At 43.6% G+C, this 17,831-nt stretch overlaps 1 protein-coding gene across 1 annotated transcript in view; it reads right to left on the bottom strand.

Moving 5' to 3' along the window:
- Positions 1-17,831, bottom strand: part of PDE5A (phosphodiesterase 5A) — a 404,052-nt gene that overhangs the window by 33,418 nt on the left and 352,803 nt on the right. The window contains exon 18 of the mRNA XM_040418267.1: positions 17,663-17,740. Coding sequence (XP_040274201.1) covers positions 17,663-17,740 — 78 coding nt within the window. The remainder of the gene's footprint in view (positions 1-17,662; positions 17,741-17,831) is intronic.

The raw sequence follows: 17,831 nt of genomic DNA, 5'->3' as shown, positions 1-17,831 counted from the left end.
GGCGCCGCTCTACATGTCTGTATAGTTAGTTCATAGTGTAATAATCAGTGAAAGGTCCTCTTTAACTAAGTGCTTTATTCACACCAGTTCTGTTTGATAGACTTTTATAATGTCCAATAAGATGCTGCTGCAGCTTGAGTGCGAGTTAGGGAGAAGAATCCCCTGTTTTCTCCATGTACCTAGGGAAGATATCACAGCAGCTAGTCTCCACCCACTAACTCAAGGATAACAGAATTGTAAATGGAACCTGCAGAGCAGAAAACTTCTAAAACTGTAAAAAAAAAAGTCATATAATGGCCAGAAAAAGTCCTATTACTTAGATACACACATATCACAGCTTATCCTGAAAAATCAACTGAAACGATAGGCATCTTAGGTATCAGCAAAAATGGTTGTGCAAAAGCCATGCTATATGTCTAGACAAACACAATCTTTTCACAAAGGCACTTTTGCATGTCTATAAAATTATGCAGTTTTATATATTTTAAAAGTTGTGAAACCAGAAACTGTAGACATTTAGCAAACCTAGTGGAAATGGTGCAAATAAAGATAAAGCATTGCAACCAATCTACGGTATATCTTTTTTCCGGAAGCTATTAGGAGAATGAAAAGTAGACTGTTATGGGCAAATGCTCCACTTCTATTTTGCAATACTTTTGATAAATCTCCCCATAGGAGTCTAACCGGTGGATTTGTGGCCTTTTTCCATCCCTCTGTTTGTCATTTGAAAATTCATAATTTCTCTGTCTATCTCTGTGAATCACATCTCACAGCATGCAGTCTTACAGAGAGATAAACTGCAGAAGCACATCCCTCCTTCCAGTCTTCTATATTTCTGTACTCTAGTTGAATTTTTCAGAGTTTCTGAACATTTATAGAACGCCAGCAGCCAGGAGAAAGGGATCTACAGGTTGCTGGAAGGTGAGGAAGATTCAACTTTCTCCAAATAAGGTACATACATTACAAAGAATTATATATCGCCTTTACAAATAAATGAATAATGATAGGTACACTTTAATGTTACCAAAATTTTTACAGCAAGACACTTTGATAAATATGGATTCTGTCTGCAAAGACATCCTTCTGCTGGAAAACCATGTCTGAAATAAACTTTTAAAGGCTATCAACACCTTTGTGCACTACAAATCAATAAACCCATATCTTACCGTAAAGCAGCACATAATAAAATTGCACTGGTTTGTTTACTGGTATCAGCTTTGCTTCACATGCACTCAGGGCCGGTGCAAGGATTTTTGCCGCCCTTGGCAAGATAAAAATTCAGATGATCTGCCCATCTGCCCATATCATCTGTGGATGACGCACTGTTATGGGGGGATCTGTGGATGACGCACTGTTATGGGGGGAATCTGTGGATGACGCACTGTTATGGGGGAGATCTGTGGCTGATGCACTGTTATGGGGGGATCTGTGGATGACGCACTGTTATGGGGGGATCTGTGGATGACGCACTGTTATGGGGGGAATCTGTGGATGACGCACTGTTATGGGGGGAATCTGTGGATGACACACTGTTATGGGGGGATCTGTGGATGATGCACTGTTATGGGGGATCTGTGGATGACGCACTGTTATGGGGGGATCTGTGGATGACGCACTGTTATGGGGGAATCTGTGGATGACGCACTGTTATGGGGGGGATCTGTGGATGACGCACTGTTATGAGGGGGATCTGTGGATGATGCACTGTTATGGGGGATCTGTGGATGACGCACTGTTATGGGGGGATCTGTGGATGACGCACTGTTACGGGGGGATCTGTGGATGACGCACTGTTACGAGGGGATCTGTGGATGAAGCGCTGTTATGGGAGGATCTGTGGATGACACTTATGTCATCCACAGATCCCCATAAGTGTCATCTACAGATCCCCCATCAGATGCATCAGTGTGGAGGGAGGAGGCGGAGACACTCATGGTGGGGCCCGGTGCAGTGATTCTACTCTAATACACCGGGCCCCGCCGCAGCTGTTAAGTACATTCAATCCGAATGGGTCCGCAATTACTGTACTGTACTTACTGTAGTACCTTATGTATAGCATTAAGACGGCGCAGACCGGCAGCTCCCTCGGTCATGCGCCGCCTGCCGCAGCTCCCTCCTCATGCACCGCCTGCCTGCTTATCTCACTTTATGAATGAACAGGCAGACGGCGCATAAGGAGGGAGCTGCGGCAGGCGGCGCATGGCTGAGGGAGCTGCCGGTCTGCGCCATCTTAATGCTATACATAAGGTACTACAGTAAGTACAGAACAGTAATTGCGGACCCATTCGGATTGAATGTACTTAACAGCTGCAGGGCCTGGTGTATTAGAGTAGAGTCACTGCACCGGGCCCCGCCATGAGTGTCCCCCGCCCCACCCCCACGGCTTCACTGAGGCAGCGGCTCAGCCTCTGCCCTCTGGACTGGACTATCTGGATTCGAAACTGGAGGAATCGGACAGCACAGCGGGACGGGACAATACATGCGATGCATCATCATCTCTTACCTCCGACTCTGATTCTCTGGCCGCCGGCTCAGTGCTGCGCAGCCTGCCTGCGCCTGCTGTGTCTGTGCTGTCTGACATGTGCCGCCCGCCGGGATCCTTTAGAGCGCTCAGGCGGTGCAGCATGAGGGGCGCCGCCGGCCGGCCACCACTGTTAAGTTAACTTATAACCAACGTTTTCTTTTTTTTTTAAACCGCAACGGGCGCCCCCTGCTAAATGGCGCCCTAGGCGACTGCCTAGGTCGCCTTACTGGTGGCGCCGGCCCTGCATGCACTCAGAAATGCTCTGATATGATTTTTGCTCAGGGATGTCATCTACTGTGAGGCTCTGTGGACGTTCCTGTTGATTTCACATGCACCAGAAAAAGCTCTGCGGCCCCGCCCCCACATCCTGTTACATAGCACAGCTAGCAGCCACTTACATATAGGCTGCTGGAACTTGCAAGTAACTTGGTAGTAAGATTTCATTCCAATCCACAACATGGTGAGTCTTACAGTATGCTACAATCTGTAATTAGCAGATCTATTTCTCACTTTCCATTTTGTAGAAGGTCCATTATTTGTAGACACAATAGATATTTCTGCTGGTAACGTTAGTACAGTCAGAACTAGTGATGAGCAAATCGACTTCGGATGAAACTTCGTTCTAATACTGTATGGAGCAAACCCGGGTTCGGGAAATGTTTTTTACAGTACAAATTAATTTATGAAGTTGTTGCGCGAAGTCTCGAAAGACTTCGCAAAGCCATAACTTCAGCTCATCGGAGCCAATACATTCTAATACTGTACGGAGCGCCTGCTCCGTACAGTATTAGAACAAATTTTTATGCAAATCGACTTTGGATGTTTCAGAACCATGGCGTTATAAGCAGGATATAGCTCTCATTACTGACAGCTCTCACATGGTCACTACATGCGCTCTCTTCTGAACACAGTATTGTGTGCAGTCCCTCACTTTTCCCACACAGACTAGTATAGTGTGACGATACACAATGCTATGTACACATATAAGTACACAGTGGGAGAGATTTATCAAAACTGGTGAAAAGGAAAACTGGCAATATGACATATCAGTTTACCCTTCAAGCATCAGGCCGCTGCCACAGCAGAGCAGCGGCCTGATGGTTAGCCCCTCCATACAGCTGTCCCTAAGGACCGCGGCATGGAAGCGGTTAAATGGCCGACATCAGTGCCTAGCACCAATGTCGGCCGTTTCAAGCAGAGTGTCAGCTGACATTACAGCTAACACTCTGCCAAGGAGGAATTACAGAAAATCCGTCAGATGACGGATTCTCTGTAAACGCACAGCAGGCTGTAGAACAAAAACCAATTGGAGATATTTTTTTCTCCACAAAATAAATTAATTAGTGTAAAAAATGTTTTCTTTTTTTTACAAAGGTGCCCATATCCTTTAAAAACTTGGATGGGGATATTTTTGTGCTTTTCTTTTTTTTTTATTTAATAAAGTTTCAATAAAAATTTATATAAAAATGTTTTTTGTCCTAAACCCTGCCATATGTTCATCAGGTCACTATCCTGATGGAGGACCCATGACCTGAGACTGAGACCAAGCTTTCTGACACCGGGCAGCACATTTCGCTCCAGAATGCATTGTTATTCCTGAGATTTCATTGTACCCTGCAGATTCAAGACACCCTGTGCCAGATGCAGCCAGGGCTGGGACAAGGCCATTTGGTGCCCAGGGCGAAGATGGCAAACTGCGCCCCCCCCCCCGTTTTTAAGAAAGAATCAATGTTGTTTCAAAACAAGAATATACTTAAAGCAATAGAACAAAGGACTGTGGGACTTTGAAAGTCACAGACACTATAAAGTTCCCCCCCATCATCATGTGCCAGTATAAAGTCCCCCCCATCATCATGTGCCAGTTTTGTAATAAGCCCCCCCAATGTGCCAGTAACACTATTGTAAAAAAAAACAAAAAAAAAACACTTATACTTACCTAAGTGTCAGCGATGCGATGCAGCCTCTTCCTGTGTCCCACGCTGTAATGTAAGGCTCAGGCGGCACGATGACGTCATTGCGCCGGCCTCTGATAGGCTGCCGGCCTAGTGCCTGCAGCCAGGGGCGTACATAAAAATCACTGGGCCCCATAGCAGGAATCTAAATTGGGCCCCCATTCCCCTTTTATAGCCCCTCCCTTTGTTCCATGAACTATTCTTGCTGCTGCGTTTTATAATTTATGCCATCAGGGCCGGAATGGGATTACAAAACAGCCCTGGCACACAAAAGAGGTATAATAGATGCAGATGTATATTATATACAGCAGTGTACAGTTATGTGAGGTACGCGGTATAATAGATGCAGTGTGTACAGGTATATAGTATATTCCCTAGTGTTCTGATATGTGAGGTACAGGGTATAATAGATGCAGTGTGTACAGGTATATAGTATATACAGCAGTGTACTGATATGTGAGGTACGGGGTATAATATATGCAGTGTATACAGTATATACAGTAGTGTAATATGTGAGGTACGAGGTATAATAGATGCAGTGTGTACAGGTATATAGTAAATACAGCAGTGTATTGACACCTCGTACCTCACATATCAGTACACTGCTGTATATACTATATATCTGTACACACTGCATCTATTATACCTCGTACCTCACATATATAGTATATACAGAAGTGTACTGATATCTGTACACACAGCATCTATTATACCTCATACCTCACATATCAGTGCACTGCGGTATATACTATATATCTGTACATATTGCATGTATAATACTGTGTAATATATGCAGTGTGTGTGCATGTATGTGTGTGTATATATATATATATATATATATATATACAGAGCAGTGTATTGATGTGACACATAGAAGGTATAATACTGTAGATGCAGTGTTTATAGAAATATGTGGTCAGTTATGCATTATAGTCACTGTGAGGTACATGAGGTAGTGGTAACTGTCTGAAGTAGTATACATGAGTGAGCAATGAGTAAAAACAGGGCATGGAGGGGGGGGGGGGGGGGTAAATGATGAAAAGTGGAGGACCTCCTCTTACCTCTCCATTCCAGTCTGTATGGATCAATACAGAGCTGCTTGTGAACTTTTAATACTTGCTGTTAGGGGTTGAAGGACCTGTGATGATGTCATCACAGGTCCTGGCAGATGTACCTTTGAAACCTAGGAACTACACCATTTTTGGTGCAGTTCCTTTGCTAGATTCTGCAGGACCTGTGATGTTGAAGATGATGTCATCACAGGTCCTGGCAGATGCACTGTTCTAACCTGGGAACTACACTTTACACTGTGCAGTTCCCTTACAGGACCTGTGATGACATCATCAAAGGTCCTTTAGCTTTAGAAAGGTAAACAGGAGTAATTAGGGGGCGGGGCCTCTCCTCCACTTCGGTGCCTGCCTGCAGCCTATCAGAGGAAAGGGAAGGGACACGCCTCTCCCTCCCCTGCACCTCCGCTGGCACAGACAGTTTACAATGGAGATGAGCGCAATGGAAGCGCTCATCTCCCTGTGCCCGGCGGCGGCTGCTCACTTGGGGGGGGGGGGGGCATTTTAGTTGGGGGGGCACATGGGGGGGCACAGCATGATGTAGGGGGGGCCGCCGCCGTGGCCCCCTCTGGCCCCCCCCTGGCGACGCCACTGCTGCTGGCACTTCACCTGCGCCCCCCTCCTGTCCGCAAATGGTAGCGCCCAGGGCACCCGCTCCTTCGGCCCCTGCCTTGTACCGGCCCTGGATGCAGCAAAGCAGCCCCAAAACAAAACTGAGCCTCCCCCATGTTTAACAGTAGGTACAATGTTCTTTTCTTTGTATGCTTAATTTTTGCGTCTGTGAACATAAAGCTGATGTGACTTGCCAAAAAGCTCCCCTTCTGTCTTATCTGTCGAAAAAACATTGTCCCAGAAGCGTTGTGGCTTGTCAATATGCATTTTGGCAAATTCCAGTCTTCCCTTTTTATGATTTGCTTCAAAACAGTGGTTTCCTCCTTGGCTGACTTCGATTAAGTCAACTTTGGCTAAGAGAGCGAAAGATGGATGCGATCTGACACTGATGTACCTTGACTTTGGATTTCACCTCTGATCTCTTTGGAAGTTGTTCTGGACTCTTCGTTTACCATTTGGCCACATTCAGGGAGGTTGGCTACAGTCCCGTATACCTTAAACTTCTGAATAATATGAGCAACTGTAGAAACAGGTACATCAAGATGTTTGGAGATGCTTTTATAGCCTCTAACTTTAACATGTTTGTCTATAGTTCATTCTAATCTCCTGAGACAACTATCTCCTTAGCTTTCTTTGGTCCATGTTCAGTGTGGTACCCACCACGATACCAAACAGCACAGTGACTAATTTTCACCCTTTAAATAGGCAGACTGACTGATTACAAGCTTGAAGACACCTGTAATACTATTTTGTCCCTATGGTCAAATTATTTTTCATTAGCTTGTTTTTTTAAATTATTCTGTTGAACCACAATTCGAAAGCAATGTCTGATTTTCATTAGCTGATTTTCAGTAAATTTTTATTTATTATTACTTTTGTCAGTTGCAATTTATTTCAGGGACCATTGTGGGTTTTTCTCTTTAACGGAAGACAACAATTTTGTCCACATGTGTATGAATCTGCTACGCTTCTCCTGTTCTATAACAGGCATCCTCAAACTGCGGCCCTCCAGCTGTTGCAAAACTACAACTCCCAGCATGCCCGAACAGCCTACAGGTATCAGCCTACAGCAGGACATTGTGGGAGTTGTAGTTTTACAACAGCTGGAGGGCCGCAGTTTGAGGATGCCTGTTCTATAACATGCTGCCTGCAGATTGCACTGCCTTACGTGGTAGCAAGTTCTCTTTCATTTCTTCTGAAGATTCTTCTCCTTTCTGTACATATTGCAGATGGACCTGTTAGTGTCACCGCCAGTTCTGTGAGAAGATCTGGCAGACGTTTTTCTCTACGTCTTGTATGATGTTCTTTGTTTTGGTTTCACTTTCTCATCTCCTTTCCTTCTGCCAGGTGTCACTTATTTTGACTAATCGTCATCCTTTATAATCCCTCCCATACTGCCTCACTTTGCGGTTTATACTACTTCCTGGATGAGGTGTTCACTGCTGGAGGCTGCTTCTGCTATTTGTACAGATAAGTCTTTTACTTTATTGTGTTTCCTTGCTGGCTTGATTCTAGGTGACCCTGACTACGTCCATATTAAGTGCAGGGAGCCGGTGGTCGTGTCCCCTCACTATTATAGGGTTTTCAGGAGTCACACAGTATTAGGTACGCGGGCATGCAATCGTCTACCATACAGACCCTTGCATGTGCATAGCAGTCAGGGAGAGCTCTTAGGGTTTTATAGGGCTCACCTATAAGCTCCTTAGTTTGGGATCAAGGCAGTCGCTCGTTTATTTATATGTTCCAGCTATCTGCTAACTTCATCCGTGACAGTTAGAGTCTGAGATGTGCACCAGATCTTCACTCCATAGGCTATTCAGTACTGTATTAAGCATGTACATCCTAGCTGTATGGCTCTGACTGATTCTAAAGGTAAAATTACAGAACTGCAGCTTCCACTGAAGTCAAGAAGACACAGCACACACTTTGTAGAATAAGTTCTAGAAAATCTGGCTACAGTTCCTTGCAAAGTAAGCAGAATCCAACAACTGAGTTCACAGAAGAATGAAGCATCTTTGTAAAGACCCCCTTACATGGGCCGACTGTGCATGTACTTATTGGGAACAAACTGTTTGTAACTGATAACTGCCTGATTTAGGGTATGGCTATATGATGACACTGGTCGTGCGACAGCTGTCACGGCCAGGATTGCATAATTGATTATAATTTGGTTTGTCATACTATTGACATCATGTTCCACATATGTAGTGTCTCACTAGGTAAATGTGGGCACTACACAAGGGTCAATTGGGCCACGTTGTTCTCCACCTCCTGTGGAACAGGACCATTGTATTTTGTATGTCATTTTAATGTATAATGTCATTTTATTCCTGTTATTTATGTGTATTTCCAAGTTACCAGGCCTGTAGGGGTGTAGTACCTCCTCCCAGACGTTAGAGGGAGCTAGGGACCCCCTAGTATAAATAGCCAGGTCTAGACAAGAGAGAGAGGTGTAGAGTCAGAAGTGAGTGTGGACTTTAGCTAGGCATCAGCTGAAGTGAGCTTCTGACATGCAGCTAGACAACCCAGGCTTCTAGTTGCCCCCAGGGGAAGAGTTACCTCCTGAAGAAACCTGCAGTTCCTACAATGTACAGCGCAGAGCAGAGCTAGTATTCCAGCCAGACAAGAAAGCTGAAAGGCAGAAGGATTAATTGAAAGCAAGGATATATACCTGAGGAAGATTCCCTAACCAAGGATAAAGCCAACAATAGGGCATACGGGCCTTGGGATAAAGACAGACAGGAGTTCTGAGGAATAGTGCACAGGATTTCTGAGGAAAAGTGCAGCCTGTTCTGTAAGTGTGTTAACCCTCTGTGTATCTTGCAAGAACATTGTGCCTGCCATTTATATAAGCCTGCTAGTGATTGCTGCTGCTGTCATATGGAACTTTACCAAAAAGACTGTAAATAGTTAACTGTTCAGTAAAAGGAAGTTCTGGTTCACCACAACAACGTGTTCCTCAATTATTCCTATTATAATTCGGTGTGCCACCGTTACCGGCACTGGCATCAAAAACTTAAAGGGATCTTGCCACCGGCACATTAAAACCTGCAACACCCAGGGCACATCACCTACCACCGGCCTGGTCTCTATACCTTGAGTGCCCCAGAGGACTTCTGTGCCAGCCTCTCCATCACTGCTGTACGCCTGCCCAGGGTCTCCCTATAAACTGTGAGTAACCAAGAGCAACCCTCGTTTGCCTAGTAACCGTGACCTCACCATCACAATACCCTGCAGGGCTGCGTACTGCACATATATTTTTATTTCTATCACATTTGAATTTACTTTTTGTGGCAAACCCAGCCACTGTATATTGTCATTCCTGTATGTACGATGTTATTGCATATGTGTATGCCACTTTAAAGAACCAAGCGTATATATATGTTTTGTGTAAATATGGTTCTGGTGGGCTGTAACGTTCCTATGCTGGCTGCATGAAAACCGCCAGCATTCATGCAATTGTATGTTGTTATGTGAGGGGACCCAGATAGCTAATTGTATTGTATTTGTGTATTCTGAGCGGCATTCACCTAATGATATGCCCTCAGACTGGAGCTATCTGGGATATGTTAATGTCTGTGTTTGCTGGGAGGGTTGTGACATTGTGTCCCACATGTGTATTGGCAATTTCCCTTTGTCCTGAGAGATCATTGGATTACTCCTCGGGTGTCTCCAGGGCAGAGAGGAGGAAACCATGATGCATTGTGGGGATGTCTTGTAATATATTGATTGGTTGTATTTTAAAACCCTGTGGGCAGTACTATGTTTTTGGTTTGTGAATAAAAGAGGCTGTACGTGAAGTACAGCCAGTTCCTGTTTTACACTCAACATAGAGCCTCGTCTCATGTGTATGGGGATTGCTATACTCTGTATACTCCCCTGGCTATAACTCCTAGCTCTTGTAAGAGCTTGCTCCTGGTTCCTGTCTCTGGATTTAGGAGAGGTTCACCCACTGGAGCCTTGTCATAGGTCCAGGGTGGGTAGGAGACGGCGAGACCTCCACCAAGCTTCGGCGGTTCGTGGGGTCTGCAGTGCTGACGGTGTCAAGTGGAGTGCTTGGAGTCCTCTAGAAGCACTAGGAGCATCTATCGACGGAGGTACCCGGTCGGGGTGCTAGGCGTTCCGTTACAGTTCTTGGGAGGGAAGGATTGTATGCTGTAACGGCCTATTTGGATCATTGCCTGCTTTTCCTGTCTACCAGCGGAGACCGTGTGGATCGTGCTACCCCTCCGCTACACTTTTGTTTATATGGATTCTTCAAGCCCTTGTCAGGTGTTCCATGTGGAATATAATGTCACCACTTGCATCTATGTATTATTAATCTGCACCTGATAATGGGTGGGGTATAGCCCCTATATATACCTTGTTGTTTTTCATGGATGTTAGTCATGAGACTGTGTAACAGTTGAAACGTGTTGACAGATTATGGCAAAGCAGTATGCCCTGGAATGTTTTCAACATGCATCCTCAATAAAGCTGGAAATACTTTTTAACCCTTCAGTGCTGGATGAACTGTTTACTGGATTTCACACGCAACTGGAGCGGAGCCCTGTGCATGGAGGCTTTATACTTCTATAGAAACTGGCGTGAGTAGACCCCCTGCCCAACCACTCTTTTTTTGTTGACGAGAGATATATATTGTGTCATGCAAAAGTTTGGGCCTCCCTGGTCAAAATTACTGTTACTATGAACAGTTAAGAGGTTAAAAATGATCTCCAAAATACAAAGTTAAAGATGACACATTCCCTTTGTATTTTAAGCAGGAAAATTATTTATTTTGTGTTTTATGGCAATGGAATAAAGTTTTAGGAAAGTATGTTACATTTAGGCTAATGATTTATTGATGTGATATTCTTCGAAGCAGTTTTTATACAGAGGCCAGGGTTTGATGGACACTGGGGAAAATAATCTGGTATCTCTATGAATTCCATGCTTTGCACAAACCCTGCATCTCTTCTGTGGAATCTATGGTATGGTGTCAGGGAAATGTTTTTCACTCAATCTATTGACGGATCCAGAGCTCACAGGCATGATCTATTCGGTACAGCAGTGATGTTCTAATTGCTTCTTGAAAATTGAGAAAAGAACTCGGATTTCCTGATTCTTTTTATACCACATAGGAATTGTATATTGCTAACTGCAGCAGATAGCGAGAAACTTTTTTGTACCAGTGCTTAGATTTTCGTAGTGGCTTTTCAGCATGTTTGTATCTTAGGCTAGATTCACACGACCATATGTGTTTTGCAATCCGCAAAACACTGATCCGCAAAAAATATGGATGATGTCCTTTTGGCATCCGTATTTTTGTGGATCCATTGTAACAATGCCTATCCTTGTCCGCAAAACGGAAAAGAATAGGACATGCTCTATATTTTTTTGCGGGGCAACGGAACGGACATATGGATGCGGACAGCACATTTTTTGTGGAACATTGAAATGATTGGGTCATCATCCAATCCGCAAAAAAAAATGGAACGGACACAGAGACAAAATACGTTTGCGTGTATGTTGCCTTAGACTAAGGGCTGTATTACACAGATTGTCTGCCAGATCATTGCTAACGAGTGTTCGTAGTAATGCTCATTAATGATGTAATACTGCCTCCGATTACTCGATGAACGTTCATCGGGCAGTCCAGATTTTTAAGCAATCTTAATAATCATTGTTTGCCGGTGACAGATCGTGCAGTGTAATCAGGATCTGTTGTCGGCAAACATTTAGTCATGATGGGGACTGTGGAGGAGATCGCTGAATGTAATAGCAGTGGTCTCCTCCACTAGCGAGCAACTGATTGCCAGGAAGGAAAGCTTCCCTCCCAACTATCGTCAGCCGTATCGCTAAATATAATACTGCTCTAAGAAGTACTGGGACTAAGGAATTGTTCTGAATAAAACATTTTTCTTAGGCCTCATGCACATGACCGTTGTGTGCATCTGCGGCCGTTGTTCCATTTTTAGTTTTTTTTTGCGGACCCATTGACTTTCAATGGTTCCGTGGAAAAATAGGAAAATGCACCGTTTGGCTTCCGCGTCCGTGATCCGTGTTTCCAGTCCGTGAAAAAAATATGACCTGTCCTATTTTTTTTCACGGACAACGGTTCACGGACCCATTCAAGTCAATGGGTCCGTGAAAAATCACGGATGCACAGAAGATAGTTATCCGTGTCCGTGATCCGTGTCCGTTTTTCCTATCATTTTCAATGCAAAATTGACTTAGTTTTTTTTTTCACTTTTCATGTCCGTGGATCCTCCAAAAATCAAGGAAGAAAAAACTGAAGAAAAAACGGTCACGGATCACTGAACAACGGAAATCCGTTTTGCGGACCGAAAAAAAAAACAGCCGTGTGCATGAGGCCTTATCTCTATATTCCACAACCAGCAATTCTGTGACTCTGGGACGACCCTCTAACTGTCCCACAGGACACTGTACCCCACTCATACAAGTGTTTGAACAGTGATATACTTGTAGTAGTTGTCCACAAACAGATAATAATAGCCTTGTCATGGTAGAGGTTTCATTAGATACAAGACAATTTTCTCATTCGTGTCCATATGGTATCAGCAATTAGAAGGATCCAACTTACTGTCTTTTCATACACCCTAAGGCCTCATGCACACGACCGTATTTTTTCACGGTCCGCAAAACGGGGTTCCGTTGGTCCGTGACCGTTTTTTCGTCCGTGGGTCTTCCTTGATTTTTGGAGGATCCACGGACATAAAAAAAAAGTCGTTTTGGTGTCCGCCTGGCTGTGCGGAGCCAAATGGATCCGTCCTGAATTACAATGCAAGTCAATGGGGACACAATATGGTGCAATTTCAAACGGATCCGTCCCCCATTGACTTTCAATGTAAAGTCAGGAGCTAATATACCATAGGATCGGAGTTTTCTCCAATCCGATGGTATATTTTAACTTGAAGTGTCCCCATCACCATGGGAACGCCTCTGTGTTAGAATATACTGTCGGATATAACACAGAGGCGTTCCCATAGTGATGGGGACGCTTCTAGTTAGAATATACTACGAACTGTGTACATGACTGCCCCCTGCTGCCTGGCAGCACCCGATCTCTTACAGGGAGCTGTGATCCGCACAATTAACCACTCAGGTGCTGCACCTGAGGGGTTAATTGTGCATATCATAGCCCCCTGTAAGAGATCAGGGGCTGCCAGGCAGCAGGGGGCAGACCCCCCTCCCTCCCCAGTTTTAATTTCATTGGTACCTGCTGCGCTGTCTGTGACCGGCCGGGAGCTCCTCCTACTGGTAAGTGACAGATCATTAAGCAATGCGCCGCACAGACCTGTCACTTACCAGTAGGAGGAGCTCCCGGCCGGTCACAGACATCGCAGCAGGTAAGTATGATGCTTCTAATATTGTAATATTGCTAAGTAACCATGGCAACCAGGCCTGCAGTAGCGTCCTGGTTGCCATGGTTACCGATCGGAGCCCCAGAGCGATTAAACTGGGACTCTGATCGGAATCTCCGCTGCCACCAATGATCGGGGGGGGGGGGGGGAGAGGGGAGGCCGCACACTGGCCACCAATGATATTAATACAATAGAGGGGGGGCCGCACACTGGCCACCAATGATAATACAATAGAGGGAGGGAGGGGGGGGGCCGGGGGAGGCCGCACACTGGCCACCAATGATAATACAATAAAGGGAGGGGGGGGCGGGGGAGGCCGCACACTGGCCACCAATGATATTACAATAGAGGGAGGGGGGTCCGCACTGGCCACCAATGAAAAAAAAACTGGGGAGGGAGGGGGGTCTGCCCCCTGCTGCCTGGCAGCCCCTGATCTCTTATAGGGGGCTATGATATGCACAATTAACCCCTCAGGTGCAGCACCTGAGGGGTTAATTGTGCGGAGCACAGCCTCCTGTAAGAGATCGGGTGCTGCCAGGCAGCAGGGGGCAGTCATGTACACAGTTCGTAGTATATTCTAACTAGAAGCGTCCCCATCACCATGGGAACACCTCTGTGTTAGAATATACTGTCGGATATGAGTTTTCACGAAGTGAAAACTCATCTCTGAAAAAGCTTTTATGCAGACGGATCTTCGGATCCGTCTGTATGAAAGTAACCTACGGCCACGGATCACGGATGCCAATCTTGTGTGCATCCGTGTTCTTTCACGGACCCATTGATTTGAATGGGTCCGTGAACCGTTGTCCGTCCAAAAAATAGGACATGTCCTATTTTTTTGACGGACAGGAAACACGGATCACGGATGCGGCTGCAAAACGGTGCATTTTCCGATTTTTCCACGGACCCATTGAAAGTCAATGGGTCCGCGAAAAAAAACGGAACACGGCACAGCGGCCACGGATGCACACAACGGTCGTGTGCATGAGGCCTAAATGTGTAGCAGGTACCACTTATACATCTTGACACCATATCTAGAGCGCCGTCCTGGTTGTGGAGTTTATGACGAGTAAGCCCTCGAGGGCTGGGTCCTCTCTCCTTCTGTACCAGTATGTAACTTGTCTTGTTCATGCTTGGAGCAATTGCCTGTATTATGTATGTATACATCTTTTCATATGTACAGCACTATGGAATGAATGGCGCTTTAATAATAAATAATAATAATTTAAAATTATTCTTCTGTACATGGGCTTTTTTTTTAGTGTACTGTTTTAATGGTGCTGGAACGTTTTTATTAGGGGTATTCTAAAGTTCTCTTAATTTTCCACTAAGGTAAGCGATAAGGGGCCTCAGTTTATGAAGTCTGTCTTGCTTAGTTGATTTTTCTTTGCGACAAAGGGAGTTATCATGGAAATCTAAAAATCTCATGAAAATTTGCCACTGTGACCTGGCCAATATAGATGTAAAAACTGGCATATGATGTATGGGATGTGTAGACAAGTAGGATGTCAGCTCAGCTTTTTTAGTGATTCATATGTTGAACATTATAATGGCAAGGAATTTCTGGCACATTAGTTGGCTTGCAAAATTTGGGTTTTGCATAAGATGAATTTCGATTGTTTTCCAAATACTGCCGAGAATATAAATTTATCTGACGTACAATTCCCTCAAAAATGTCCTTGCTAAAAACAAAAATGTTAAAAATGTAAATGATAGAATGTTTGGCGTATTATTTGAGGGGGACCATACTAGATTTATTATGTCAGATGGGGCACTTTGTGTTTGATGCCGACTATGTGCTAACTATGCAATTCAGCACTGGTAGTTCCATGCCCAGGTTCAACCATCTGTTCACCACTACTGTGACTTGCTCTTTGCGCCTTGTGGATCGTAGATGGCATTGGCACATCACTGTTGCTACTTGCCATGCATTCCTTATTACTGTAAACTAAACTCTGCTGCCTTCTCTGGATTTTTAGTGGTATGTGGGTGTCAAAATCAGAGCCAGCAGAACTTGCAGTTAATGTGTTGCCACCTTCAATGGGTTCATACTTAGCACCTGACTCTTCCACACAACCTTCCTTACTTGAGGGACAAAGAAAGGCAGATACCTCTTCAGCACTGAAATGTCTGTGTGCCATTTTACTTTATACAGAAGACCAAAATTGTATTTAAATAAAGATGTGTTCAAATATACGTAAAAACTGGCATGTGTGCTTATGTACATTTTTTTTTTATTAAAAAGAACACCTATATGTGTGTATATAAAACACACAAAAGAACGCTATTCTAACTATAAGTAACAAAATGAAATAAAAAATATATGCAGTTATAGTATGCTCTGAAAAGACCTCTATGCACACTTTATGAAAAAAAGAAAAGGTGTGTGTATACACATACAAAAGATGTATAGACTGTTATATAATGTATGCATAAGACCACTAAGCACTAATTTATAAAAAAAAATACCTACGTATGTGTGTATGTCACACACAACAGACTGCTGTACAGCTATTACTAAAAGTAAAAACTTTTTTCTTCTTTCATACAAAAAGATGTATAAGCGGTTATATGATGTAAGCAAAAGTCCGCCATACACTAATAATATTAGAGTATTTCTTTTTTATGTAAAGAGGTATATGTGTGTACACTGCGCACACAAAACACTTACTAACTATAGCTAAAACAAATAACTATAACCACTTTATTTTTTTGAAATGAAACAAAATGTGAATGCATTGGTATATTTTACGCTAACCAAAAAAAAACTAGAATAACTATAGCCAAAATTGATAACTATATATTTTTTTTATCTTATTTTTTTATGGAATAATATAAAATAAATTATTTTATGTACATAAAGTTTGCTATACTATTGCTAAAACTAAATGATTATAGATATAACTTTTTAATTTATTTATTTTAAATGGGTTATTCGAGACTATAAAAACCTCCCCCATATGCCAGGTGCCTCACAACGTCCTGGTCCCCATATTGCCGATGCTAGGGAGGCTCTTCTCTGTCACCGCCTGCCGTTGGCTGCCCCCCCCCCCCGACACCGGAGCGGCGCAGAGACCCAGGTAAGTATATTCATTGTGAGGGGCCCGGCATATGGGGGAGCATTTTATAGTCTCAGATAACCCCTTTTAAGGAAAGAAAAATAATGTGTGGAAAAATGTCTGTGTGGGGTTAAGTTACTTAAACACTGTTCCCGCTATATACCTGAGGTAACTTTGTATCTAGCTTGATCTCTCTCACACCTAGAAGTCAAGAAGTAACACAATCTTGTACAGCTGCCTTTTAATGCTCAAGTGGCCATATTAGGGCATATTGTGAAAGATCAGGGTTCAGCTTATAAGTTTAAACTCATTTCCATTGTGTTTATGTTGGCCAGAGTGATTATAGCACGTGGGTGGATGGCAAGAGCTTCCCCTGACATTAATAACTGAGTCAATTTGGTTAATAAAGTGAAGGCCTATGAAAAGATTAAATATACCTCTGAAGAATGGTCCAAAATATGGTCTTTATGGTAGATTGTATGGTTGCAGTAATTTTTTTTCCCTCCACCAGGAGGATTATGGGGTTATGTTTATGAGTTGGTTTCTATTTGGCAGGGGGTTTAATTGAGTAACCCGATGTTTAATATATGTGATATAACTCCACTGCTTTAATAATAAATAAAGGAAAGAAAGGGAAAAAAAAAAGTAACACAATCTTAGCAGAGAGTGGCTTTCGATAAACTCACTTTATTTATATATTTTTTTCCACCACCAATCACTGTGACAGGCTGTCGCAATAATCAAATGCCTGGGAACCACTTTAATTGGTCGTTCACTGTGACAACAGCTGTATAATAATAGAGCGGTCACAGCGATCGGCAGCATGATCTACAAAGAGCACTTCACATTGAAGCACTGACTAGGATTAGGAGCAGAATCTGGCAGAATAAAAGTTCATATTCCCACCGCTCCAGATAACAAAAGCTGACTTAGTGCTGTCAGCAGTTTATTAGTTTTAAAAGTGCTGACAGATTCCTTTTAAAGGAATACATTTTCGTGCTGCAATAAATGTTATTTGAATACAGTGCAGTTCAACTACAGCTTTTGGTCAAACTGGAAAACGGCTCCAAAGCCAAATACTTACAAAAACAAATCTTTCTGTGCTGAATGGTCCCACCTGAAATTCTTTTTTTTAACCAGGTCAAAAAAATCTCCTCTTCTCCTGCAAAGATAGTAAAGAGTATTTCTGTATTTTCATGAGTGATATGGTTATCATTTAAGCAAGGCATGCACTGCTAGCAACATTATGGTGG

The sequence above is a fragment of the Bufo bufo genome, chromosome 2 (genome assembly GCF_905171765.1).
Source record: "Bufo bufo chromosome 2, aBufBuf1.1, whole genome shotgun sequence".
Taxonomy (NCBI): domain Eukaryota; kingdom Metazoa; phylum Chordata; class Amphibia; order Anura; family Bufonidae; genus Bufo; species Bufo bufo.
The sequence above is the reverse complement of the archived record's forward strand: the minus strand, read 5'-3'. Positions and strand labels throughout refer to the sequence as shown.